Source organism: Excalfactoria chinensis, chromosome 2 (assembly GCF_039878825.1).
Source record: "Excalfactoria chinensis isolate bCotChi1 chromosome 2, bCotChi1.hap2, whole genome shotgun sequence".
In the NCBI taxonomy this organism is placed as follows: domain Eukaryota; kingdom Metazoa; phylum Chordata; class Aves; order Galliformes; family Phasianidae; genus Excalfactoria; species Excalfactoria chinensis.
In genome coordinates this window covers 94,991,879-95,019,383 of record NC_092826.1, presented here as the reverse complement: position 1 = coordinate 95,019,383, position 27,505 = coordinate 94,991,879, and the positions used below count along the sequence as shown (strand labels likewise).

Here is a 27,505-nt window from a genome sequence, read left to right as displayed (position 1 = left end):
ATTTTTATCCATACTTTTCTTAGAAGATCTTATATATTTTACAACTGTAATAGGTTTCTTCAATCTTTAGAACTTTTGATGAATATAAAGCAATGGATAAAAACATTTGCTGCATACAGAAAATGTTTCTTTCTCTATTCTTTTCTCTGTTCTTCATGTTATAGTCGTCTTCTCTATACAGTGATCCTGTGGCAACAACTAGAAGTTACAGGGTTAGTACTACATGAAAGACATTTTTTTTCCCTCTAGATGTTTTAGTAGTCCTTGAAAACTAAAATTACACTTTTTTTTATAGGTGTCTCCTTCTGTAAACACTGGTTTGATTAGAAGTGTCAGTTTGGTTCGTAAGCCCCGTTTGCACGGTTGCCTTAAGTTTGTATTGTATGGCCGTGTGGCTTGACAGTATTACATGTGCATTATTTTTGTGCTCTGAAATATAGACAGTTTGTGAGTCTTGTTTTGGGTTCAGTTCATTGTCCTTAAGTGCAAGGTTCCCTCTTTTAGTTACTTTTATAATTGGTATTTGATGATCTTTTTACAGACGAACATTTAGTTTATGAATACAGCAGTATGTTCAAGAATACTGGCCTTAGAATAAGTTAATCCAAGCATGCTAAACAACAACTGCATGTGTAATATTTAAAAAAAAAAACATAAAAATCTAGCAATTGAATGAGAGAATCAGTGTCAGAAAATTACAGAAATTTGTGGTAAATACATCTCCTGTACTTTCAAGTAAGATGCCAGAGTTACAACTCATAAGCATGCATAAGTGCAAGTGGACATCTTTACAAAGTACAAAGCAGCCAGAATAAGAGTGGCGAGTAGCTTTATAAAGCTTCTATTTAAAAGGTACCACGTGTGCTTGAACTTTGCCTTTTATTGCTGCAGTAATTCAAATCTAACTTGGCTACAACCTAGAGAAGTTCTGAAAACTATGTAAGAAAATAGTCAAGTTTTTAAAATGTCATATTTGTATGCACTTATGCACTTGAATTGTAAGCAGTTTGCTTCTTGATGTCGTGTGTGCTTTTGTTATAACATTAGAAGATCCAGTGAGAGAATGAGACTGTGATAACTACCATTACGTATAATTCTTAATTTCTATTGGAGATAGCTTCAGAGGTATCATAGTATCATAGTATCGTGTGAGTTGGAAGGGACCTTAGAGATCATCGAGTCCAACTCCCGGGATTCGAGCCCTCTGTGTAGCAGAGCGGCACTTCTACCCTCTGCTCCACAGGGGGGATTCGAACCCGGGCCCCCTGGTGTTGCAAACGGGAATTCTACCGCTGCGCCACCGGGGCACACAACAGGGGAGAGCAACATGAGACTGTGAATTTTCATTTCACTTGTTGCCCAGACCTTCTGTTATTATTCCATTCATAAATAGATTTCAGCCTTGCGCTCCAAAAAATTCTTCAGGAAAAACTGCATGGGCTTCCAAGATGGATAAGTGTAAGATATGACTTCAGTTCCCAGGGTGGTTTGCAACTTCTAAAAACAAATTTCAGTTTAAATACTTATTTTTTCTGAAATAGGTTGACTTTAAAATAGTTTAGCTATTTTTTTTTTTTTCACTGAAATTTATATTAGTGAGTAGGCATCCATATTAGTTGGGGGAAATGCTATTGGCGATTCCTAAAAGCTGTTCTCCATCCTTTCAAAAAATATAGAAATTCCATTTACTAACTGGAAAATGCTCAGCTGGGTAAGACAATGAGAGTGAGATTTAATTTATCAGTGCATTTCAGTGTGTGAGTGTGTGACTAATTTCTGAGTCAGAATGTAAATGGCATTTCATTCCCTCTGTTTCTTAGGCATCTTTGTATGGTGATGGATTACATAGCACATATAGTTCTTGCACTGTAAGTGTTACAGGCTTTTGGTTGCTTCCTTCAAAATTTTGGTTTTCTGGAGACATAAATCAATGAAAATTAAGAAAAATCTTCCAAACTTTTCTTTAGCCATCTGAATACAGTTGGCATTCCTCAAGAGCAAGCTCAATTCGAAGTAGTCCTGTGGTGAGTGTTCCTTTGCATGTTTTGCTGAATGCTTTGGTACTAACACACAACAGCTATGAGTGTTTGCACTGTGAGTCATTTTACTGATGAACACATAAATTAGATTTTTAGTGTTTTATTAAAAAATTGCTGTTTATCAGAGATGTAAATTTTACCACGGTGTGAGCTTCTGGCAGTAAAATAGTAATGTAAAGGAACAGTAAGGAATTTCCTGCTATAAGAATCTCTCAAATATCTGCAATGTACAGAACTGGAAAGAACTAAGTGCTGAAGTACAGTACTTTGTGGAGTTACCACCTTATGTCACAGCTGGAGCCAGCACATGGAAATAGTCTTCTTGGGGGAAAGAGGACTAATGTCAGCTTCACTGTATTGTGCACTAAGAAGTAATCGGCTCACTTTTTCTGGTGTCTGGTACTTAAATATTAGTTCAATTAGTTCCTGTCTGTTGTGGTAAAACTGTTGCTCCAAAGATTACTTATTGTGCTGCAAAGTGATTTTTAGTAGCTACGCCATGTGTCTGCCCCAAAAACAACTGTCTTGATTTTAATGGTGCAACTGCTCATCTGTGATACTACCCAAGGAAGGAATGTCAGCATTTTGTGTGGGTTAAATTGAAATAGTTGTATTTTCATTTTTCACGTTCTTAACAGTGTTAGAGAGGAAAATTTGTCAGAAACTGATCGTTTTCACCTCAGACTAAAGAGTATAGGAAAAAAGGGCTTTTAGCTTTTTTGTATAGTGTTCCAAGTCTTAGGAGTTATTGCCATCCATCTCTGAAGTCCATTGAATAGCAAGTGTACTATTTGTCTCCTCTATTTCTCAAGATTGAGTGCAATTTCTTATATATGTATACAGTGCATATATTTAGGAGTCTATGTATCAGTTTTCACTATCAGTGATACCATTGATGCCAAGGTAAACTTGTGGAGATTTAATAGATTTCAAAGTTTAAAAAAAAAAAAAATATTGAATGAAATGACTCTGAAGGTTATGAAGTAGATATACAAGACGAAAATCATGCTCATTGCTTAATCATCACTTCATATATTTCTGTTGTTAATGCCTAGTTTCATTGGAGGCTTGCACTGGAAGTCATCTCAGTAGCTGTGAGAATTCAAAAGGGAAAATAGAAGAGAACATGAAATCAGAGTAGAAAACAACACTGAGGAAAAAAAACAAGTCCATGGTGCTCCCATCTGAAAATCCCTTGAAGAGAAAGATGTGGGTGTGCTTGCCAGTTTACTAGTTATGTTACTGACTACTATCTGAGAGGATTCAGAGACAGAACTAGCACACTGGCAAAAGGTTTCTCTTAAGTTTTCTGATGAGGCTTTTGAAGATGCATTTTATGAAGGTAGCAGTAATGAAACAAATCTTTACTTGAGGAGTAAAATCATGGTAATTTTTTAGGAGCTTCTGAGCAATTTTTTTTTTCTTTCCCACTGGCTACCACGAAGATGCATACTATTAAGTTTTACTCACAGTCTAAGTGTGTTTTGATCCATTATTGTGCCTTCCATTTGGCTTTGTATTGAGAGAATAAATGTGTTAGACACAATTGTTGTTTAGTGCTGTAGGGTTTTTTAATATTTTGGTGTGTTTTTTTTTTTTAATATGAGGCATACTCAGTGCTTCAGCCTTCTGGCTTAACTGTTTCTCTTTAAATAAATAATAATAATAATAAAATCCCTATTACTGGTGAGAAAAATGCTGCCTAAATAGTTGTTTTTTTAAGCTTGTATAAGTCATTTATTTTACCTTATTTTAAGGTTTTATTGCTTTTTATTATGCTTTAATTATAAGCATAGTTCCTTCATTTTTCCTCACAGAACATATTTTTCATTTGTTCTATACAAATTTCTTGGACAAACATTCAAACATTATTTTCATCTATTATAAAATATAAAAATGGAAGAATCAAAATTACTTAAACGCAAGGGTATATTTTCAATCCTTGTGATGTACAGATGGTGAAATGGGGAGAATGTTTTCTCTCTGATCTTGCCATGATGAGGTTACATGCAGTATTTATATCAAGTACAAAGATGTTCTGAGTTAATTCTTAATAGTGAAAGTTGAATGGTGGCTATGTATTTTCAAACTATTTAAAGATTTTTTTTTTCTTTCCTCTAAGTACTTTTAAAACTAAATGGACTGTTCACGTTAACCCACTTAACATATGTAATGTGTTTTTTAAACACACTTTAACTACACTTGAATTCCTATTGAAGTTGTAGTGATTGTAACGTTTATCTCTTGCCTTTTCTGTGTGTAATGTGAGCACTATTCCCCCTCACTTTTTAGGTGTCTGACACCTGAGGGTGGCTTCAGGGAGGAAACCTATATTCCATTTTAATGATTCTTAAAATTGAGGGAGTGAAAGCACAGACTGGATTGATAAGAGTGTGATCCAAAGGAGAAACAGCATTTGTAGAGAAAAATATTCTTCTTTTTCTCGACTTCAGACTGTATTATTTTTTCTTATCATTTGCTATTTTATCCTTTTAACTTTTTTAAAGGATTTATGTAGTTTGACGCTACCAATTCCAAGCCTTATGTTACTCAAATTCCAGAAAATGAGTCAATAATAAATATTTATTGGTCTTACTTTTAGAAAAACACCTATCTAGACAATGATCAGAATAGTAAATGTGAAGAGTACTTAAAATTATGCATGGCTAATGTATTGATAACAGTGTGGCATGTGTGTTATTCCTATAGACACGCTTAATGTATCAAAAATTCAGAAAATAATAGTTTGCAGTTCTTAAAATGCAGGAATAAATTGCAACAATGAAAATGTCAGTTGTTGTTATATTAAAGAAAAAAAATCTTGTTGATTCAATGATACGATCTTCAGTTTTCTTTCAACCTCCTTATTGTTTTTTTTTGTTTGTTTTGTTTTTTTTTAAGTCCTCTGATTTTTCTGATAAAAGTGAAACTGCTGCTGACTATTTCAGTCGCTCCAACCGCAGGGGAAGCATTATTTCTGATGCAGATGATGTCCAAGGTTTGAATAGTGTGAGTGTAATGCTTGTTATCATATTGTGCCAAATACAACAAACTTATTAACCATGGATTTTGTTTTCATTCTACAAAGGAGTAAATGCTACAAAAGAACTGAGTTCTTTTGTCAAATAAGACGGCTTGTTGAAGGATGGGGCTTATTTCAAACTAAATGCTGTGTTGTGTATAAAAATGTCTTAAGTCTATGAATTTCCTAAAATCTGTTTCATGTTGCATGCTGTTTTATTTCAAAGAGACTTTGCCCGTTGCTTGAGGCATGTAACGTCTTAACACTTCACTTTTTTTTTTTGTTTGTTTGTTTTTTTAATAGATGATAAGCATAAGCATCTCTTCACTCTTCAATGCAAAAATCTTTTTTTTTCTTGTGGAAGTTTACTTTATGAAGTTAGCAATACCTAGTTTTTCCTTGTGGAGTTTTGGAGTACTAATATTTGTTCTAATGACAAAAATAGACTTAAGTGTGTTCTTGTTAGCACATTCTAGCGTTCAGTAATCCATTCAGAGAGGTTCTAAGAATCCTTTAATAAAGCACTCATTGCCATCTATGTTCTTGCACGGAGTCCTAGGTTAACAGCTTGTTACAGGAATATTGATGTGACAGTTTTTTCTGTGCATTCCTTTGCTTCAAAAACCTAGCTGCCTTTGTTTTTTTATTGCTGTTAATTATAGAAAACTTTGTCACTTAAAGTTTTTATGCTTAATAATGGAAAGAATAGGGAATTTTCTGTTCTTAACCTGTTCTTTGTAAGATCAGGGCTAGCATATGCCATAGGAGGAAAGGTTGGGAGAACTGGGCTTGTCTAGTTGTTCAGAGAGAAGGTTACCTGACCTACTAGCAGCTGCCATAGCTTAATTAGGTAAAAGCCAAACGCTTCTTAACTTACATCTTGCAACCTCATGATACTTCTCAAGACTAGAGCCTGGGAGGATCTCCATAAGGAGATTAGTGTTGCACAGGTTACTGCAAGGTTGGAGAATCCCCATCCTCAGGAGCTGGTGAAAGTTAACCACACAGAGCCTATAAATAAAAGCTAACCTGGATTTATGTTTGCAGCAACTCTGCTTTCATTGGAAGACTGGACTAAATGACTACTGGAGATTACCCTTATGACTGCTGTTTCTGTGATTGCACAGTTTGATTACTTAGTAGTAATATAGTGCTGCGTAACTTGTATTGTAGTATTATATTTGTCTCTGTATGTGGCTGAAGTATGACAGAGAGCAGTCATTTATCAGTTTTAAATCTTAGTTGTTGTTTTTTTTTAAACTTTACTGTAAAGCTCTTTTTCTCAAGCTTGCTCTGCTGAGAGAGTGTGGAAGCTCAGACAACTGTTATTTTCTCAGTTGTTTTTATCATTGTTGCTACATATATTAGTTTGGAGTATGTAAAACTGCTTATTCTTAATGTAAATGTCGACTATAATAATACTTTGTCTTTCCAAATGATACTTCAGATAATTTGAATTTTTCATATCATTTTTACCATCATGGGGGTGACAAGTATTATTAATTAACATATCAGTAGATCGTTGGAGGTGATAAAATCTGCCATGGAAAATGCATTGTAAACCTGTAGAAACCATAGCAGACAGATAAAGATCTCATATAGTAACATTTGTTTTTATTGTGATAATAGTAGATTCCAAAATCTGCTGTCACTGGGCTAAGAGCAAAATGGGTGCTTTTGGAGAAACAAGCTTTTGAAGAGATCATGCTTTTAAAATGTACTCATCAGTGTGTTACAGTCTTCATTTAATTTTACTGCTTTGTTTCATGTAAATGTTGAAACTATGGAAGTCTATAGGGCAAGTTTGGAGTACCAAAGGTTCTGAAATAAAAGGTTGGATGGAGGTGAAGTGGGGGAGATACTTGTTTACTCAGGCTCCAGTCCAAAAAATATCAATTTAAATTTATTAATAATTCAGAGCTTTCATTTGAATTGTTCTTGTCCTTATGTAACTTCGGGTTTTACTGAAGAGTTAGAGGTAGCAAATGTGTTTGCAAATAACTGGACCATTCACATTGCTGTCACTGATTGTCTGAAGTGCACTTGCATGAATCTTTGTTATGCCACCAAGTGTTGTAGTCACTACTGTGCAAATGTAAAGCAAATGGAACTTGTTTTGTTCAGTACTTTATTCTAAGTAATGACTCTTTAGAAAACTTCTAAAAAAAAGCTTCTGGCTTTTTCTTTACAAGCAGTCATTTATTTTGCAGTTAAGGTAAAAAAAAGCCTACATTTTGAGGCTGTATTTTTTCCATGCATTTTGATCTATGTTAACTTTTGATATTTCTGTTTCGTTTCACTTTTTGTTCTCAAATATTTTTCAGTATCTCTGAACAGAATAGTGCTTTTCAGTAGTCCTTTGTAGCAAAAGGTGTATTTTGACCAGTTTCCCTTCTCTTTTTCAGCTGGAAGAAAAGAGTGAAAAATCACATTCAGAAATTTTTTCAAGGGTAAGAATTTTTATATTAAAATTTTTGATTGCTGGTATTCATTCCTCAATTTAAAAACACTGTAATTTTTCCAAATGAAGAACTTCTTTGTGGAGTGTATTTTAAGAACTTGCAAAGAAATAATTGTAGACATATTTCTTCTACCAAAAATAATGCATTGCATCTTATTCCCAAAGAAAATAATGTTATTCTTTAATATCCTTTTAAGTATCAATTTCTTGTAGAATTCTTTTTCTGGGTAAAACATTCACCAGGAAAGGTTGTATCTTAAGACACTAAAAATTTAAAAACACAGATGTTGGATTCCATTGGAGAATTCTGAATCCTGTGTGACAGAGAATTCTTAAAAGTGTTTTTTGGCACCAACAGCCTCCTTATGAATATCTCCTGAACAGAAAATTGGAAATAAACTTAGAAAACATCAGTTATTGTAACATTTTGTTTTCTTCTGTTCTGCTACATACTGTTCTTTAAGGTTCTTGTAAATCAGATGACCATAAACAGGAACCAACATTTAATCAAGAAATAACATAAGTGCTAGAAAACATTTGGTGGAAAATAATTGTAAGAAGAAGTGAAGAGGAGAGAAAAGTGCTTTGCGATTATGAAGTGATTTATAAAGACTAAAGTCAAGTATGCCAGTATATCATACCTGATGCAGTGTTTTCCCTTCTTTAAGCCATCATCTCGCAATTCGATTCCTCTGAGTGGCAACTCATCTAGGAGAGGAAGCGGAGATACAAGCAGTTTATTGGATCCTGATGCCTCCCTCAGTGAATTACGGGTAAACTGCATTATCAGAGAATTTGGATCTAGCTTAAAATTGTGTTTGTAGTTGGGAGGAATGTTTTTGCTTCTGGTTTCGTAATAGTAAGAAAATGCTATCAGGATTTAATTTGTAAGCAGGGGGAAAAGTTTTTTGTTTTTTTTTTAATGTTGATAATTGTTGTATTGATCAGCATTTATGTCGCTGATAGTTTATTTTAGTAGATGAATTTGTTTATGACAAATTTGAAATAATTGCTTCCTGTTTGAGATCTGTTTTAATCATCATAGGTTGGATTCAGTGATGCAGACAAATTCTGAATTTCCATCTGGTTGTTGTGAATTAAATACAATTTGTGTAAATTACCACAGGCTTTGGCATTAGAAAAAAATTGCACATAAACTTTTTGATGATCTTTCAATTACAAATGCATTACCCCATACTTCTTATGCGATGGTTCTATGTCCTGCAGGATATCTATGATCTTAAGGACCAGATACACGATGTAGAGGGGAGATACATGCAGGGACTTAAAGAACTAAAGGTATTAGGGTCTTTCCCATGCATGCATTCTGTATGGATATTTTGGGGTAATGGAGGTATCACTGGTTCCACTAACTGTATAAAGCTTTACTAACAAGTTCTTAAATTTCTTTAAAGCATGTACCTAACTTTTAATGCATAGGGAGTGTCAGATTAAGTTATCATTTGGATAAAATATTCAGATCAGCTTTCTCACTGTACATATAAAATCATTATTTGGTTTACATTAACATTATTTTAACTTTCACGTTTTAGATAATGTTTTGGGAAAAGGTTTTAAGAGATTTAATGTACTTTTTTAGTACTTTGTTAGCAAATAAATGGATATACAGAGTAGTTGCTATATGTCAGATGGAGAAGAAGGAAGTAAGATACAGCTATGATGAATAACTTAATTATTATTATAATTTCTAGGAAGTAGTATGTTTTCATGAAGTAAAACTGGAGGTACTGCCTTTGAAATATATACATGTAGGCAGGCATGTTGCTTGCAGGAAGAGATTATTTTGTTTGGATCATTTGTAGACTGCAGTTATGAAAGATAATAATTATTTGATTGTTGTGGTTTGCATTTTCATTTATATTTCCTTAAATCATAGACTGATATTTTCAGTATTGGGTTAATGAGATTTGTCTGTATTTTGGCTTGCTTAAATTAATGTTTTCTTTTGTGAACTTTTCCACAATTAACAGTTTGCAGTTAATCTAAAATACGATTGTTCAGTCTCTCTTCTGCCCTGAAGGGGAACTAAATATAAGCAATCAGGCAACTTACAATATCTTTTCCAGGATTTGTTCTCTTTCCTGCTATCTAGTCGTGAGTGTCTTTGTATAAAATAAAGAGCTCTTAACATACTTGCTTCACATTCATATAGATGAAGAATTCAGTGACTGCTTCTTGCTACTTCAGCATATAATGTTGGTATTTAACAGCTTCCTTTTCTTAAGGAAAATTAAACAATATGGCAGATAACATTCTAATAAAGAACAAATATGTAATTTGAGCTCTTCAAGGTAGCAAAAATGTTCTTTAGAGGATGAGTAACCTTTTGATGTGATAGGATTAGAGCAATCTAAGCCTCTATTTTAACTATTTTTGCTATATGACTATTAAACAGATTTCAAAGAGTATTAGAGTGGTACAAAGTTGTTATTTTAAAGAGTTGAACTTCTTTCATGTTTTCAAGGTTTTCCTCAACAGACTTGGAGAACTGCTAGATTGTCAGATTTAGCTGTGATTGTACTAACTTAGAGATTGCATAATATTTTCACAGTGGGTCTTCCTCTTACGCTTCTGCATGTTTAAAAGCGTGTCAATTGTAAACACAATTCTGTCATTACTTAGCACCGTTTTTTGTATATTAGCTGTTAGAGTTGCCAAAGAGCGCGGGTGTAGAGTAGACAGTAAGATCTTCGATCTGTGATCGACTTAAGATTGAATACATTTTGTACTATTTTTAATTATTATTAAAAATATAAAATATATTTTTAAGTTAATTTAGAGAAATTCCTTCAGGAACCCTTCTGTTTAGTTAGGAACATACTGCCTTCTTCTCAACTGCTGCTGTTTTCTTTTGTTTAAAAAGAGCTACTATGGTACCTGCTTCTATTTCTCGTGTTTTCCAGTCGCTGGGTAGTGACCTGTAGTCTCACTAACTTCCATATCACTGTATTTGCCCATCCTTCTTGCTACCAAAAAGTTTTCATTTTCTACTTGGCTACAAATCTGGGTGTCAGCTCAGTAAATAGTAGTCTGACTACTTCTGATTTAGTCAGTTCTTGACATCTTCTAATGTCTCAGGTTGCCCCTGTTTTGCTAGCTCTTTCTGTATTCTCCTGCAGCAGCTAGGAAAGGAATTATTTTCCTTAACATTTTCCTCTAATGCATTTTATGGAGCTCTGTTTTGATGTCTGCTTTGTTTAGTCTTATTTGCACAGTCCTTTGCCTTTCCTGATAGAATTATTGGTGGTATTTCTTTTTAGTTACGGGTTATGTACAGAGTTTTATTATCTATTTTCATTCCAGCCTATTTCCACTGCTTCATTCTCAGGCATCCTACATCCTCATCCAGGTCTTTCAGAAACTCCTCCAAATCCCTATTACTTCTTGCAGAACTGGAATATTACTTAAAATGCATGTAATTCATGCACCATAGGGGAACATGGGGCTTTACAAAAAATAAATCATGGAATCGGTAATTGCACAAAAAATGAGCTATGGTAACTTAAGCAAGAGGAGAACATAGCATGAAAATTGTATACATATATATTTTTCCAGTGTTAAAAGGAAAAAAGTGTTTTGTCATGCAGTTGGTTCAATCTCAAAAGCTTCTCAGGTGATTTGATCACTTTGTATACAGAGTTAACAATCTTCTGTATAGGTAGATTTTGCTGTGAGTATTCATACCGAATCCAGAACATCTGTTGCTATATCCTGAAGTCATCCTTGCAAAGCCTACCACCCCAAAAGGGTAGTCTGTAGCATCTAGGGATGATACGGTGGCGAGGTGATGGGTTAACAGTTGGATCTTAGCAGACTCTTCTGTCTCAATGTCAATTTATTCCTCTTCCACAAATGCAGATTTTTCTGCATTAACTTGCTGATTAATTACTTTTTAATTTATCCTTCTAAGTTCAAACTAAGTTTTTTTTTGTTTTTTTTTGTTTTTTTTTTAAGGCTGTTAGGCATCTGTTTTGCAATCACTGTTTGCTTTTTTCTTAGTTCTTGTTCTACTGTTCTGGAACATACGGTATAAAATAAGAGGAATGTGGATTTGTTAAGATGGGACATGGGGTCATCTCATTGATGTTTTCAGCTGCCTGAAAGGAGATGTAGAGAAAACAGCCGATTGCATACAGAGGCAAACAGTGGTAGGGCAAGATGCAACAGACAAAAATTGTATTGTAACAAGAGGAATTCCAATCTGATTTCAAGAAAGAGTTTTCACATGGAAGGTAGTCAAACACTGGAACAAGTTACTCAGTCAAGTTGTGCACTCTACTATCCCTGGAGATTACTCCAAAACAAACTGGAGAGAACTCTAATCAGCATGATCTTGGCCCATCTTTAATTGGGAGGTTAGGCCAGATGGTATTCAGGGACTACTGCCAACATACATTACTGTATGATTCTGCTCAAGGCACTCTCAGAAATGATCAATAATAGGCATTATTTCATGATATTTTTGTTGTTGCTTTTGTTAAATCTGTGAAATATAGGTGGATGATATCATTCATCTTTTATAATTCATATTATTTTTCTTTTCCTTCCAAATAGAATTATTCTTTGAAGTCTTGGAAAAGTTTACTGTCTCTTGAAGTTTTACCAGTTGCTACAGGATTTGTCATGATTGCATAATCACATTTTTAAATCTAAGACTTGAATTATCTGAATGTGCTTATAGGTGATAAGTGGTCTTTATTTTTTCATTGTTATATCTCATCCTGAATCTTAGAATCATAGAATCACCAAGGTTGGAAAAGACCTGAAATATCATCCAGTCCAACTGTTCACCTATTACCAATAGCTCCCACTAAACCATGTCCCTCAACACAACATCCAGTCGTTCCTGGAACACCCCCAGGGTCGGTGACTCCACCACCCCCCTGGGCAGTCCATTCCAGTGCCTGACCACCCTTTCTGAGAAGTAATATTTCCTAATGTCCAGCCTGAATCTCCCTTGCCGCAGCTTGAAACCATTCCCTCTAGTTCTATCACTAATGACACAAGAGAAGAGGCCAACCCCCAGCTCACTACAACCTCCCTTCAGGAAGTTATAGAGAGCAATAAGGTCTCCCCTGAGCCTCCTCTTCTACAGGCTGAACATTCCCAGCTCCTTCAGCCTCTCCTCATAAGGCCTGTGCTCCAGACCCCTCACCAGCTTTGTTGCCCTTCTTTGAACAGGCTCCAGGGCTCGATGTCTTTCTTGCAGTGAGGGGCCCAAAACTACTCTTCTTTGCTACTTGTTATTTTCTGTCTCCTGGATGATAACACTACCTTTCTTAATACTACTTATGTTCTGTTGTTTATTCTGAAATCTATCTGGACATCTCTGGAATTATTTCTTCTGGAGTTTGAAATACTCTGTTTCTCAGCACAGAATTCAGTGTATTGGTATAGGTATAAATTTGTATGATCATGATTGATAAGAAAAGAAAATATGCGCTTTAAGGACAGCTTCCTAAAAATGAAATTTAGTTGTAAAATGGATTAATAATTACATATAGCTGTTATGATACCTATGCATGACTTTGTATTTCTTAGCAAATGTTATTTATTTTACTCTTTAAAAATAGGAAGATAAAACAGTTTAAGGTGAAATAATCGTAATTACTAAAACGGTGTGTCTACCTTTAAACTTGGAATCTAGATTATAAAGCCTTTCTTATATAATGAGAATAAAGTTAATGCTACTCTGAGATGTTTCTGTAGACATTTACAGTCATTTGTCTGAGTTTTCAGATTTCTTGCTATGTTCTGATGTGTTTTCCCGTGCATGCACTGAATATGAAGTAAATAATATGATAATACTTTGTTCTTATAAGTTAAGTTATGAAGTTTGCAAAGCAGAAAATGTCAAGTGGGATACTACCTATAATTTTCATACACGTTATGGTAATTATCTGTGTTGCTGTCTATAATATAATATGAATAATGGAAATTGAGCTTTATATCCATAGATATGTTACAGAAATAATAGATCAGAAACAAAATTAGTCACAGAGTTTGACTGTAACAGTTAACACTTCGATTTTTATTCTTAAAGCAATTAATAAAAAAGATAAATGTCACAATTTCTGGCACCTATAGGATTCCCTAGCTGAAGTTGAAGAGAAGTACAAGAAAGCTATGGTTTCCAATGCTCAACTAGACAATGAGAAAAACAACTTGGTGTACCAAGTAGATACTCTAAAGGATGTACTTGTGGAGAAAGAAGAGCAAATAGCGGAGTTGAGCAGGGAAAATGTCGAGACGTCAAAGGTACTGATTTTTCAGATGGTTTTCTTTCCCCTCCGCCCCCCACCCTCTACAAAGATAGTTCATAGGAAGCCTCAACTTCTCAGTAAGAAGCAGTCAAAAACCCCTGGATTAACAGAAGAGTCTATCCAAACACTAAAGCAAAATATTCATTTGAATAGGCTGAGTTTGGTCACGCTTTCTTGGAAACAGAAAATCTATGTGGTAGGTTTTTTTTCAAACAATACAGATGTAAACTTGGTATCATTGATATTATGCATAAACCTTTTTTTAAGTCTTTTGTCTCCATTCTGTAACTTATTAAATGTCTTTTCTGTACAGTAAGAATCTGGAGAACTTAACTAAAAATTTAATCTGTGATTGTTAGACATTATGTAGTTAGAATTTCTTAAGTTGTTACAGGGGTTTCTCAGGTAATGTCATGTTGAGATAGACTAGTAAGTTTAACTTAAGTGTATTTAAAATGCATGTCCAACCACAAATAAATAAAAATAATGAATTTGATACAGGAATTGGAAAGGGAGAAACACGCGTGCAAGGTTCTACAGCATAAACTGGATGAACTTAAAGAGGGCCTTCGACAAAGAGATGAATTGATAGAGGTATGTTATGTGTGGTAATTGTGCATGATTGAACTTGTACAAATAAAATCAAAGTAAGATTTAAACAGCAATAGTCATCACACACAAAAATATCTAAAATATTAACTCCCATTTTTAATAAAGAATTTATCTTGTTTTAGAGAATAGGATTTAAACTAATCAGTCTCTTAACTTGTGAAGTTAAGAGTGTCCCTGAAAGATTTTCATGCATTAGAAAATCCTTTATTTGTTTGGTGTGATTCTCACATGAATGTGCATTGTAATTTTACTTTCTTCTGAGAATAGAGATAATGCTTGTATAACCAAACTCTGTTCACACAACCAGAAGTTCTGAAACGGATAATACAAATTATTCTTCTTTGCTTTTTCCCAAAATTTCCACTTCAGCTATTTCCGATTTTTTGTCACCATCAGCCACTGGAGTTTTCAGTAATAAATGTTGTTTGCTTTCCAGCCAAGCATAAACGCAGCAACGTCTGTCAGTGTTAATGGGTCACAAACATATTGCTGTTTTTTTCTTTTGTAGTGCAGTGCTATATTTGGAATATATTGATTAAAATATCTGAAAGCAGTCAGCAAGTATATTCAACTTCCTGGATGCTTGATTCAGATATTCTTCTTTATGCTTTCAAGAGCATCCTCTATTTGTTAAGCACTAGTAAAACCACTTGTCAAGAGAAGTGTGTAAAAAGCACTAAAGCAAGTGCTTTTTGTTAGCTTATCATAACTAGTTCCTAGACTGGCTATAATTCAATAGATATATTTGTACTGTTCTTGTCAGTTTAATTATCAGCATCAGCTGATAATGATTCTCCTGCAATAGTTCATCTTTTCCTATTGTCGTGTCTTGTGCATTTACTGTATTTCTAAATTTCTTTGCTGAATAGTATTGGTTATTGCAACTTGTCAACGTACTATGATACTTCTTACTGTTTCTGCCTAATGTTGCAATGCTTTGAAGGCAGATTACAAGAAGAATGTATCATATATCTAATACTCTCCTCAGCAGTTAATTCTAGTTGTTTGGGTTTTTTTTGTCATTGCTAATGGTCAGTATCTTCCAAACACCAATTAAATTTTAACTTTATTGGCTAAAAGCTAGCTTTTTGTTTATTTAATGAAGTATTTACCACCAATGGTAGTTTATTGAATGGAAGTGCAGACTAAAAATCTATTGAAGTTTCTTGCATTAGTGCTATCTTATATAATTAAAGTATGCTCTATAGCAGTAAGCTTCCTAATATAATACATTATATGGTTTCTCCATAAACAAGATTGTTTCTAGATAACAGATTGTGTGTGTCTGGGGTGCGGGGGGGCTAGGGAAAGCTAGCAGGTGGGATAGAACTTTCATTTCCAAACAGTACTTAAAGGTGCCTGGAAAATACCACGTAGGGATTGTTTGTCTGAAGAAAGCATGTTATCTCCAAACTGCAGTGGGAACTGTTACTGAAGAACAGTAACGCTAGCTATACAAAATTCTGCCCTTGACATGAAGAACTGGAATAATATTACAGTTCTTTTGCATGAATTCAAAGGAAAATATTATGCTACACTTACGCTACAATAGAGTCATGCTCTTTTTTTTTTTAACCTCTTGTTCATATACTCATTGGTTGTCTTTTACTGCTTTATTTCCTTTCTCTTTAAATGTGAATTTCTGTTGTCTTTTTCTCATTTCTTACTCGTCTTTCCTCTTCTATTCTTCCCTTATACTATTTACTACAGGAGAATCAACGCATGCAGCAGAATATAGATTGCATAACCAAAGAGGTGTTTGATCTACAGGAGACAATTAATTGGAAAGATAAAAAAATAGGGGTAGGAAACAAATATGGGGACAAAAATGTTCTTTTAATTTTAGAAGTAGACTAATTCCCCTCCTCCTCCCAAGGAATGCTTTCTACTTCAAAGAAATGAAGGCCACTCGCAATTTAAATATTTTAAATGTTTTGCAGTCAACTCATTCGAGAAAGAAAATTAGCTCCACTTTCTTTACTTGCATAATGGTGAATAGCACTAATATACATAAAATGTGGAATTAGCCATTATGCCTAAATTTTTCTTTCACAGAACATTTTTAGCCCGTAGTCAAGACTTGTAAAAGTAACTGTTTCCTTATCCTTAACAGATATAAAAATTGTTCCATTGATCCACAGATACACGGCACTGATAAAGTTTTATGCAGAATTGAAATGACTTTTAGCTCTTTTAGTCTTTATGAAGGTAAATTAAATTTTTCAAAATTTGAACAGAGTTCAAACCTTCCTAGTGACTTGGCTGCTACCTTTATTGCCATCTTAGTTTGCCTTTGAATCAGTGGATTTTTAAATGGTCTGCTTTCCACTAATTGGGATAGCGGAAAACTCAGGGAGCTGCAGGTGGTAAGGGTTAAAATGCAGACAAGTCTCAGTGAATACTTGTTAAGCTTGTATTTAGCATACTTAGTGCTAAGATATGCATGCAGACTTGAGTTGAATTCTTCAGCCATGCATGCACATTTGTGTTGCGCTCTTGATTCTTCTAGGTCCTTACTTTGGACACAGTACTGAACCAGGCTGACTGTTGTCAAGTCTTGGTGCTGAGAGCTTAAATTGAAATACTGGTAGTATCAGCTCTTCTGAGGAGTATCTCTGGGTTTCCTTTGTAGCAGGAAAGGTGGTACAGCAAGAAGAGAATCATGTATTTGTTACGCAGCTAATATAGTTCGGAAAGGGTTTGTCAGCTTTGCTTCTGGGCAGTCACAATGGAAAAGCTGCCCCAGAGTCAGGCAGATCCTAAAAAATAATTAGAAGGCCTGAACTTGTGGCTGTTCTGAACTACAAGTAAACAGCCTAGTGGTAAGACTGTGGGCAGTCTTCGGAAGGGAAGTGTCTTTTAGTAACTTCAGGGTTGTTTCTATAAAAATAATATTACACCAGGATTTCAACTTGTCCAGATTTCTTTATAATAATATATTTACTGGAGCTCAAGTCAGTGTGAAAAGTTATCTTTAGCTTGCGGTGCCCAGATTTATTTAAAAAAACAAACAAAAACCCCTCTTTCTTTATGTCATTTTTATTGTTTCATTCCTTCAAACCATACTGCAACCCTCTCCCCCATCATAAAAATAGCATTTCAACTTCCATAGTGGTTTTTTTTGTTTTGTTTTTTTTTCCCCCGAGTATTCTCCAGGAAGCTTATTTTAATTTATTAACTGATCATATTTCTTCCATATTTACTCTTCATTACCTCTGTGTACCATACTGTCTCTGTTTGTTTCTTTCAAATATCTCACCACAGTTAATGCAGAAGCTATTGTCTATCTAATGTTCAAAAGAACATTGCCAATTACTTTTTCCTTTAGTTCCTGCAGACAGTCACAAAGTCAAAAGCTAAAACACTTTCCTTGCAGTTTGTATTCTCATCTCAAACTCTAAATTTTTCTTAGCCCTCAGTTTTTTGTCTTTTGCCTCAGTACTGAGCCATCTTGCTAATTTTACTCTATTCCAGCTTCTGAATTTCTGAAGCTTTGCAAAAGGGGGAGTACTTTGGCTTAGAATTATAACCTACCTCTAAAATGTATTCAAGCCTGATGGTATCTCAGAGGAAGGAAGAAAGGCAAGCTGAACAAAAATAGAATTTCTTGTTTGACCCAGGCCTCCTTATATTATCCTGTTTCTACAAAGCAGTCCAAATTTGTAGTTGTGCCTTGTTTTAAATGTTGTTGATTTGAGAAAATTGAACAACACTTTCGGGTTAGATTATTAATGAGATGTACAGCTGTTTAAGTCTAGTATGTGTATGACCAGTCTGAAATTAGAAATGATTTATCTGAGTTTGGTATAGATTTCATGAAGGTTTTTGGGATATTTAAGAAGTAGAGCCCTAGACAAATATGGTATTTACTTGACAGTCAGATTTTAATGATGTTGGTATGTTAAAAACATGCTTGTAGAGTTCTGTTGGCCTGATATTTTTGTTATTATTACTTTTTTAATTTTAATTTTCCCAAAAGAATAATTGCTGTAGTACAAGATCTAGTGTAAAATAGATGTCATATCATAACCCCCAAGCATACAAAAGGTAGAAGTTTTACTAAGATTTTTCAGTTTTGAGTAGTTATTATTAATTTTACCATAAATAGAGGTATATGGTTATAAAAATTTCCTATTTGCCAACACTTCTATGTATTGGGAGAGGATAGAAAGGGTGTTCTAGTAAGGCTAGCAGCATCACAGGGCACTGCTAAGGACACAGGTTCTGCATCTGCAGTTTGGCTTCAGGCCTCTGTGCCCACCCTTCCATAGATGTGAACATAGAACACTCAACCCCACATCACCCCTGCATGCTGCAGAAATGGCAGTCATCTTTAAGTGGAACACAAAACAACATACTGATTAAGGTTCTTCACACTGATCTTGTTACAAAGATATAGTATCGGTCTGGAAATGAAAGGACATCTTATAATTTTTATATTTTAAATGTTATGTACTAATTACTGAAGTTCAGCATACTGCAATTATGTGGAGCAATTACAAACAATACAGTGGTATTCACCTTCATTTCTTTCTTGTTATCATTCCTTCCTAAAATGCATGATGCAAAGTTTAGTTAAGTAACTTTCTTTGGAAAATTTGTGCATGTTTTTGCAGTTGCTCTGTAGTCAGGATTATTTGTAATGCATGTGATGTTGGGCTTGAATGGAATACTGGGATCCTGCCCAGTCAAGGGAAAATGTCTGATTAACTGCCAAGTATAACAGAGCTGCAGTTTAGTTAGGTAGGCAAACCCATCTACGTCCATATGTTGTGCTTTTAGCTGTGATCCTTTTGCATGCTGGAATAGTACTGCTAGTGCTTGTTTCTGCTTTTCTGTAAAAGTGATGACTTTGCTTGTAGTAAAAAGTGCCTAGTACAAATAACCTAGACTTTTAAGTGGATGACAGACTTAATTTGTGCAGTAGTTCAATGAGGTAAGATTTCTACTTCCAAATCCTGTAGAAGTTTGAGTAATGATCTCAATGATTGTGATTCTCTAAGGTCATTTGACAATTGAGTTCAAGCAAATTTTATGTCTGGCCATGTTAAGAAGAATGACGTACTCTTCTGGTGCTTTGTTTTGATTATCAAAATCTATCAAAAATAGAATATTCCAAAAAAATTTTATAATAGAAATGAACTAAGATCCCTCTGGGAAAAAATTTGTCGTGAGAAACATGGCAATGAGGCTATGTGTTTGACCTGCAGAATGTAGTTGTTAGATGTTAGATATAGATACGTTTTACATATGTAAAATATCCCTTTTAATTTCTTTTATTAAGCCTTTTGTATTTATTTTTAGAAAACCTTTCTGCTATCTATCATCTTTTTCTCTATGCCATTCTTTTTCTTGCTATCTGCCTGAACCCAGGCCCTAGAAAGACAGAAAGATTACTTTGACTGCATTAAGAAAGAGCGAGATGAGCTCAGAGAGGAGTTGGCTGACCTGAAGGAAACAATGAAGAGAGGAGAGGTATGTTGGTAGTAGCTACTTTACAGTATCAGAAATCCAGCAATGGGGCATGAAGTCAATGCCAATTAAATAGAGGAAGAATGGTTACTATTCCTGTGCAAGTCTCAATACATGACCTTGGGGTAGGTCAGATGGAGCGTTTCCTTGTAACTGTTTCAATCTCTTCAAGAAGGCTTTTCAAAAATTTTTTGTATGGTTGCATTTTGTCAGTGGTCTTCCGTGAGAACCAATTTCTCTTTTGTGCTTTCAGAAACATGGATTAGTTATAATCCCAGATGGCACACCAAACGGTGATATAAACCATGAATCATCAGTTGGTGCAATAACAGTTGTATCGCAGGAAGCTGCTCAAGTCTTGGAATCTGCAGGAGAAGGACCGCTAGGTAAAAATATGTTCATGAAGTCTGCTTGCTTTCTGTTCACTGTAGTATATTTTTGTGGTTGTAAGCCACAAACCTGGTAGGCTCCTGGAATACATAATTACCACTGTTTTTAAGACTGTGGTTGACATTTATTTACACATGCATCTATAAATTAGAACATGATGTGCTTTGGCATTTGTAGTCAGTTAGATTTTTGGGGTCCAATTTCTGCTTTACTATTACTGGAAAATATCTGATTTGCCTAAAAGTATATTCTTTTGGGTTAATCTGTTTTTCTTGGTATTCTGTGGTGCAGAGAGTATGCATGTATAATCAGTTTTTACAGAGAACTATATTTATGACTTTACTAGTGTAAAGCAAGTGCAGATTTTCATTGCGTTTCTAAGGGAAAAAAATCCTCAAGTTTTAAAAACAATCAAATAGTGATAAAGGTAACATGTTTTTTTCCTTTTTTTCTTAGACTTTTATTTTAGCTTTTCAGTTAATCTGTGTGTAGTCAATACCCTGTGAAACTGTTAGTAACATGCGGATAAATTTCTCCATACACTTGCATTATATTTGTACATGTTGTATAATAATTAAGCATTGTTTAGACAAAGACTGGGCTTGATACGTGTTTCTGTTGCGACATACACATCCTTATGCTTTGTTACTGTCAAAGTTACCATTTCCTTGTGAACTGCTGTAGTCATTACATTTCATTATCTGACAAGGTATTTTGTAGCTACTTCTGATCTCATAACTGATTTGAGATTTTGAAATATTCCTCTGGGACCTTTCCCTAATACTTTTCTGTGGTTTGAGAACAGAATCTATAAAACTTTCTGTAAATGCATGCTATCCACAAGCCTAGTGCTGTACCTGAAGAGGTAGCAATCTTAAAGACAAGAAGAGCTAGGAAATGCAGCTAGGAAAAAAACATGTTGGAAATGGCATCCTCTATACATTAAAACAGAGCTATGTTATATTATTTAAATCTAGTCTTCACTTGACTTCTTGGTTGTTAATTTACTTTGAAGAATTACTAAACTCACAGCTCTTTCTTCTTAAGCTGTTATACTAATATACTAAACAGTTAAGTATTTTTTCATTTTTCTGCTATTTAACTGAAAAGCATTATTGTATTGCTAGGGAGATATCAAGGTTTTATTCTCCCAGTGTTACTGGCTTTGTTTGAAGAATGTTTTACTTTGAAAACAAAAATTACAAGAAATTGATCCTTATTTAAAGATTCATATTTTCTAATAGAACTCTCTTGTTTTAGATGTCCGGCTACGAAAATTAGCAGGAGAAAAGGAAGAATTATTGTCTCAGGTAAAACAACCTGTTATTTTCAGAAGTATACACTTGTGTATCCTTTTACAGAATATTAATAAAGTAACAGTAAACAAATATAGGCACCTTTTGATTACTCATCAATACTTGAGTGCTCAAACAAAATAAGACTGAATGTTTGACTTGTAAACTGTCTTACTGCCAGGAGTTATCAGCTCCTCTCACTGTTTGTCACTACAGAAGAAAAAAAAAATGTATAAACAGAAATTGCTTAGTACACATAGGTTTCTTTTTGGTATTATCCAGAAATACTGTATTCAGTAAAATATAGCTTGTAGAAGCTCTAGCATCTCTCTGCCAAGCTGCTGAGTAGTAATAGTGTGCTGTTTCTTTAATCACTTCAGTTACTTAAATAGGTTACTATTACCAAAGTAGCTGTGTTTTAATGTAGTTTCAATATGGAGAAGAGAGATCAAGAAAACATATGTCCAGTGAGTATTCATTAAGAATACTAGTTTCTGTGCTTCTAGTTGAGCATAGCATAAATATAAAAAATGATGTTGCCAATATCATTTTTTGCTGAGAATGTACCTACATCTTATATGCGTAAAAATATATATAACCATAGCCATATAAGTGTAAAAATTAATTAAAGGATTTGGTTTATATCAGGAATGGGGATTTTGCAAGTCCCATTGCAAACATGACCTGCAGAGAGTCTTCACCTAGAAACAGTGGGGAAATGATTGGATAGGCAGACATCTGGGAATGGACTCCCTGATCCTCCTGCATGGCTTTGCTATTCCCACTTGCAGAATTGTCTCAGCAAATGGCATCTCAGTACTGCTTGACCTCACTGAATGTTTAGATGTACTACTACTGAATTTCTGTGTTTTTCACAAAGTGAAACATGTGTTTCAGGTTAGAAAACTGAAGATGCAATTGGAAGAAGAAAGGCAGAAATATTCTAAAAGTGATGGCATGAATCCAGATATAGTAGGCTTAGAGAATGGTTCTGACTTGCAACTAATCGAAATGCAGAGTACGTATATGGTTACTGTTCAAAGGTATTCTGACTGGGAAGATGAAGCTGGCTACCTTTTCTTGTGTTGTTATACAGTGGTACTATGTGAACAGATATATCTTTAAGCAGGTATTTTTTTCTTGGTATGCATCCTTGCAGGAAATTTCTCACTATATAATAACTTTAAAAAAATATGTATTTATGTGTGGTTAGTTGGTTCTCAGTTAACAGTCTTGCCTAGAATGTTTGCCAGCACTTGAACAAATGTGTTTTTTAGCTTTTAGAATTTCAGCTGAATTGTTTTTAATACATTCTACAGTTACTACTTTCTACTGTTAATACATTGTTAGTACATTAATACATTTGATACAGAAACTTACCTTAAAGACTTAACCATTCCCTAAAGCAAAATATGCGAAGTTACTAAAATATAGCTCAAAATTCAGTGTTGCTTCTTAGAAGCATGACACTTTCTGTTCTGAGTGAGCTATTTCTTCAGCTGAATATTTTACTCATTTAATAGATTGTCGTAGAACTGAATATATATAAAATGGTCTATTTAATGAATTTGATTTGAAAGAAGTACTGACAGTATAGAGAACTACTCTGAGAAATGTATTCATGTCAATTTTTGACTAGGAGATGCCAACAGACAAATCAGTGAATACAAGTTTAGACTTTCAAAAGCTGAACAAGATATAACCACCTTGGAACAAAACGTAAGTACATCTCTCTTTGGATTTATTTATTATTATGCTTTTTTTGCAGTACTTTTTTCAAGAAAACCTATAATTTGATTTACTACTTGTTATTTAGATTGCACAGAACAGTGTTTGTATTTTCTTCCTATTTGCTGCAAGTAAATAGCTGTGCATAGTCTAATCATAAAAGAAAATACAGAGTTAATTTACTAAGATATGAATGTACAGCAGAATGTTAAGAGGGAGAAGCTAGCATTTTTAAGAAAATTCACTTATTCTAGCTTAATTGTCAGAAGGTCGTATTTGACTGTGGGGCACACTCTTAGAAATTCAGGAATTTTACTGTATTAGCAAAGGGTGAGTAACTTGCTGGTATAATGCTGCATCTCTACAGATCACTTGAAAATCATTTAAGGGATTATTATGTGAATCAAAGTTGTGCAATTGCACTCTTGCATAGCAGTGGATGGTTACCCCATCCTATGGATTTGTGGGTAGCAGGGAGATAAAAAGAAAACAGTCTAGCAAGTGAACTTCAGCATGTGTGGGTCCAAACCAGGATTTGTCACAAGTCCACACTTTTCTGTTGAAGTCTGTACTATGACACTTTCTTCTTCGTACTTTCATCTGGTCTCTGCTTTTTAGCTTTCTGGGACTTGTATTAATTCCCATGTATTCCCCAATTCTTTATTTTACAGACCTCTCTCTGCTTAGTTCAGTGCCTTTTCATATCATCTGAAATATTTCCATACTATGTTTCATTCTCCACTGCTTCCTGCATCATTTGCAAGGAGACCAGCAGTGAAGGTTATTGGAAGTTCCACTCACCATTTTGTTCCTCTTAGCGTTTTCTTTTTTTGGTGGTAATAGTAGTTTGTTTATTTGTTGTTTTAAACGCTTGGAAATTATGGCTGCTGCTGAATACATTTTAACCTCCTCTTTCCATATAAAGATACTGTGGATAATTCACAGGGTGCCTTGTGGGTGCCTTGTGTTAATGTTCTTTTGGAAGTGGAAGAACTGGTGGTGGTAGGCAATGACCTTGGGTAATTATTCCTTTGGTCTTGTTTGGGTTTGCAGATTGGACGGCTGGAAGGACAAGTTGCAAGGTATAAAAGTGCAGCAGAAAATGCAGAAAAAGTGGAAGATGAACTCAAAGCTGAAAAGAGAAAGCTTCAGCGAGAAGTAATTAACTTAACTTACTTGTCTTGAACTTTCAGTCTTGAACTTCACTGTCTCTTATGTCCAAGCTCTCTCTTTTTAGTAATCTTCTGTTACAGCTTTCAAGTGTTATCAGAAAGCCTTTGACTCTTAGTGCTGCATTCAGAGGACAGCTGTAGCACATAAAAGTAGTACTAAATACCATTCAATGCAGTATTGTCCTTGAAAGAGAGGATCTGAAATTTTATTTTCTTCTAAATGTGGTAACTTGTATACCTTAAACTAATCCCTCCATAAATATTACTGAAGAGCCAACCCTCCCATGATAGAGCATCACACACCTCACCAAGAGACAGAAAGAACATGTTTGCCTTGGAGCTACTGCATGGCTTGTGTGATGAGTGCTACCTGTGGAAATATGTCTCCATCAGCTAATGACAGTGGTGGACAGGGCCTTATTTTTCAGTAGCATGTAGTGGGAAGCTGTTCGGTGATGACAATTTTATATTCAAATTGCTTCGCCATTATTATGTTAATATTTGAATTTTCTTTCATCTGGCTGCAGTAATGATATGGCTACTCCTCAAGTATCAGCCTTAACTCACACAGCACGTTTGTAAAGAGTTTAATTTTTATTTTCTCTGCTAATGCTTAAAATCTGCAAAAAGTCCAATTAAATTTGGTGGTGATAACTTCTGCTTTCATTTTATAGTTAAGAACAGCACTGGATAAGATAGAAGAGATGGAGATGACCAATAGCCACTTAATGAAAAGGCTGGAGAAGATGAAGGCAAATAGGACTGCACTTCTATCTCAACAGTGAAGTGGAAATTGAAAATACAATGCACTGCTCCTTGAATAACTAGCCCCTAGCTCATTTTTAAATACAGACTTTCATTGGCACACACTTTGTGAACACAGAGCTGTTCAGTGGTGTTTTAGTTTCATAATTAAATGACATACTTCTTTTTGTAACTTATGAGAAAATGAAATATAGTTTGAATTCCCTTGTGGGTAACAGCAGTTTTTCTGTAGCATTTGATTCTAGAGTCACAGCTGGAGCATAATGCTGTATGTTCAACCTGGTGATAGAAAACGTTTTCTCAACTGTGGAATCAAGTTTACTCACGATCTCTTCTGGCTGCTTTAATGATGCTTGATGTTCAGAGACAGCTGCATGAATTCAAGAAGACACTGTATTATAAACTTAACGTACGTTTGCTCAAGACATCACACAGCACAAGTGCCTTTCATCTGGTGCAATTTAGACTTCATTGTTGAAATAACCCTTGAAATCAGATAACGTTTTATTTTAAGATACGTTTGGGGTGTTCACTGATCTTTATACATTTTGAAAATGCATTTTTGTAAAATATTTAAATTTATAAGAAAATAAATAGGGACTGTATATAAAAATCTGCTTTTTTTTTGCATGGGCACATATGAGTTCTAGATGATTTTGTCAAATCCTAGCCCTTGATGCTCTTACTTTAAGAGTACAGATTTTCAGACTTCTCGTTGTATACTGTCAATTTGTCATCTGCTGCTGAAGTGTGAGTTGAAATTTAAGGGTGGGAGGAAGAGTTGGGAAATGTGGCTAAGGAGTTTATTAAACGGACACTTTACTGACCAAAAGCAGATGCTTTGTGTTTTCTTTAAAGTGCTGAGGTTCCAACAGAATAAATAAAGTCTTGTCAGAACAGTGAATTTTGATCTTCATATTCATAAAGGTTTTATACTTTTTAATATAAAGGCTTTGAAGTAATGAGTTTGTATTGTTTTTCATTTCCTATGCAGGCCTGTTAATCGATAATACAGTCATCAAGTCAGTATAAGTTTTTTGGAACTCTTTTGTCTGTAGCTTATTCTCTGTGGACAGTGGAAGCTGTTAAGAACTTACACTCTTTTCAAGTTGGCACAACAGGTGTGTTAATGAATATCACCAGTAGTGGCCATTCTCAGTTGCCCGACACAGTGTTAACCTTTGTTGGGGGCTAGCAAGGCCAAACATTTGACCTGAGAGGAATCATTCTTTTGGACTCCCATCAGATTCTTTCCTGTTGTAAATGGTTACCTGTCAGTATTTCTCAAACCAAAATAGGTTTCAGGATGTTTACAATCCAGAGCATTTGTGCTTCTGTCTTTATGGGAGCTTCATTTCAAAAGAGCTGCCATCTTTACACAGGAGTTGATCACCAGCTGAAAAAAAAAGCATCCAGTTTCTGCTCCCAAGAATTGTTGTGAATCAGAATTCGGAGGTTTACATACATCTGTATAGAGAAATATCTGAAGATGTTTCTGTGATTGTTCACCATGAAAAACTGTAATTAAAAAAAAAGATGACAGGATTATTTCATCTCAGTGCAAGGGGGGAAAAAAAAAAGGCATGGAAAAAACAAAACAGAAACAAAAAACCTGAGCAATCAGGGCTGATCCTTAGATAGCAAAGGTTCTGAAGTCATTTTAGCTTTTCTTACTACTTTGTGTTTTTTGCTTTGTTTTTTAAGCTCGGCATGGATCATTTAATTGGAATGTGTATATTTTTGACAGGCAACTGAAGAACAGTTTTCAAACAGCATTTCTGGAAGCTGAAATCTGCTTGTTGTTCCAACACAAAGCTTTATGGGAAATTCACAGAGGAAGTTGTTTATGGTTGAATCAGCTGGGTTTGGTTGGGGGGGGGGGGGGTGGAAATAATCAGGTTGAGTTTAGTTATACTGCACATATAATATTAGAGAAACTTGCTTGTGAGGGGGCAGAGAAGGTTGCTAGTTCCAAGTACAAGGTCTTGCACGTGGGCCTCAGCAATTCCCACTGTCAATACAGGCTGGGAGATGAAAGAATAGAGCACAGTGCTGCCAGGAATGACCTTTGGGTACTGGTGGATGGCAAGCTGGACATAAGCCAGTAATGTGCATTCATAGCACAGAAAGCCAAATGTGTATACTGAGCTGCATCAAAGTAAGCGTGGCCAGCAGGTTGAGGGAGGTGATCCTGCCCCTCTGCTCTGCAGTCACAAGGCCTCACCTGGAGTACTGTGTCCAGATGTGGAGTCCTCAATACAGGAG

At 34.9% G+C, this 27,505-nt stretch overlaps 1 protein-coding gene across 8 annotated transcripts in view; it reads left to right on the top strand.

Annotated features, from left to right (window-relative positions):
* LRRFIP2 (LRR binding FLII interacting protein 2) overlaps positions 1-26,204 on the top strand; it is a 52,025-nt gene extending 25,821 nt beyond the window's left edge. The window contains exons 4-16 of one of the 8 annotated variants that reach the window (XM_072330535.1): positions 7,467-7,511; positions 8,191-8,295; positions 8,750-8,821; positions 13,631-13,801; positions 14,308-14,400; positions 16,129-16,221; positions 19,792-19,893; positions 20,144-20,276; positions 21,541-21,590; positions 22,473-22,593; positions 23,215-23,294; positions 24,357-24,461; positions 25,150-26,204. In XM_072330535.1, coding sequence (XP_072186636.1) covers positions 7,467-7,511; positions 8,191-8,295; positions 8,750-8,821; positions 13,631-13,801; positions 14,308-14,400; positions 16,129-16,221; positions 19,792-19,893; positions 20,144-20,276; positions 21,541-21,590; positions 22,473-22,593; positions 23,215-23,294; positions 24,357-24,461; positions 25,150-25,260 — 1,281 coding nt within the window. In that variant the 3' untranslated portion in view covers positions 25,261-26,204. The remainder of the gene's footprint in view (positions 1-7,466; positions 7,512-8,190; positions 8,296-8,749; positions 8,822-13,630; positions 13,802-14,307; positions 14,401-16,128; positions 16,222-19,791; positions 19,894-20,143; positions 20,277-21,540; positions 21,591-22,472; positions 22,594-23,214; positions 23,295-24,356; positions 24,462-25,149) is intronic. The other 7 variants (XM_072330536.1, XM_072330537.1, XM_072330538.1 and 4 more) reach the window with 7 other exon arrangements.
* Positions 26,205-27,505: the final 1,301 nt, after the last annotated feature.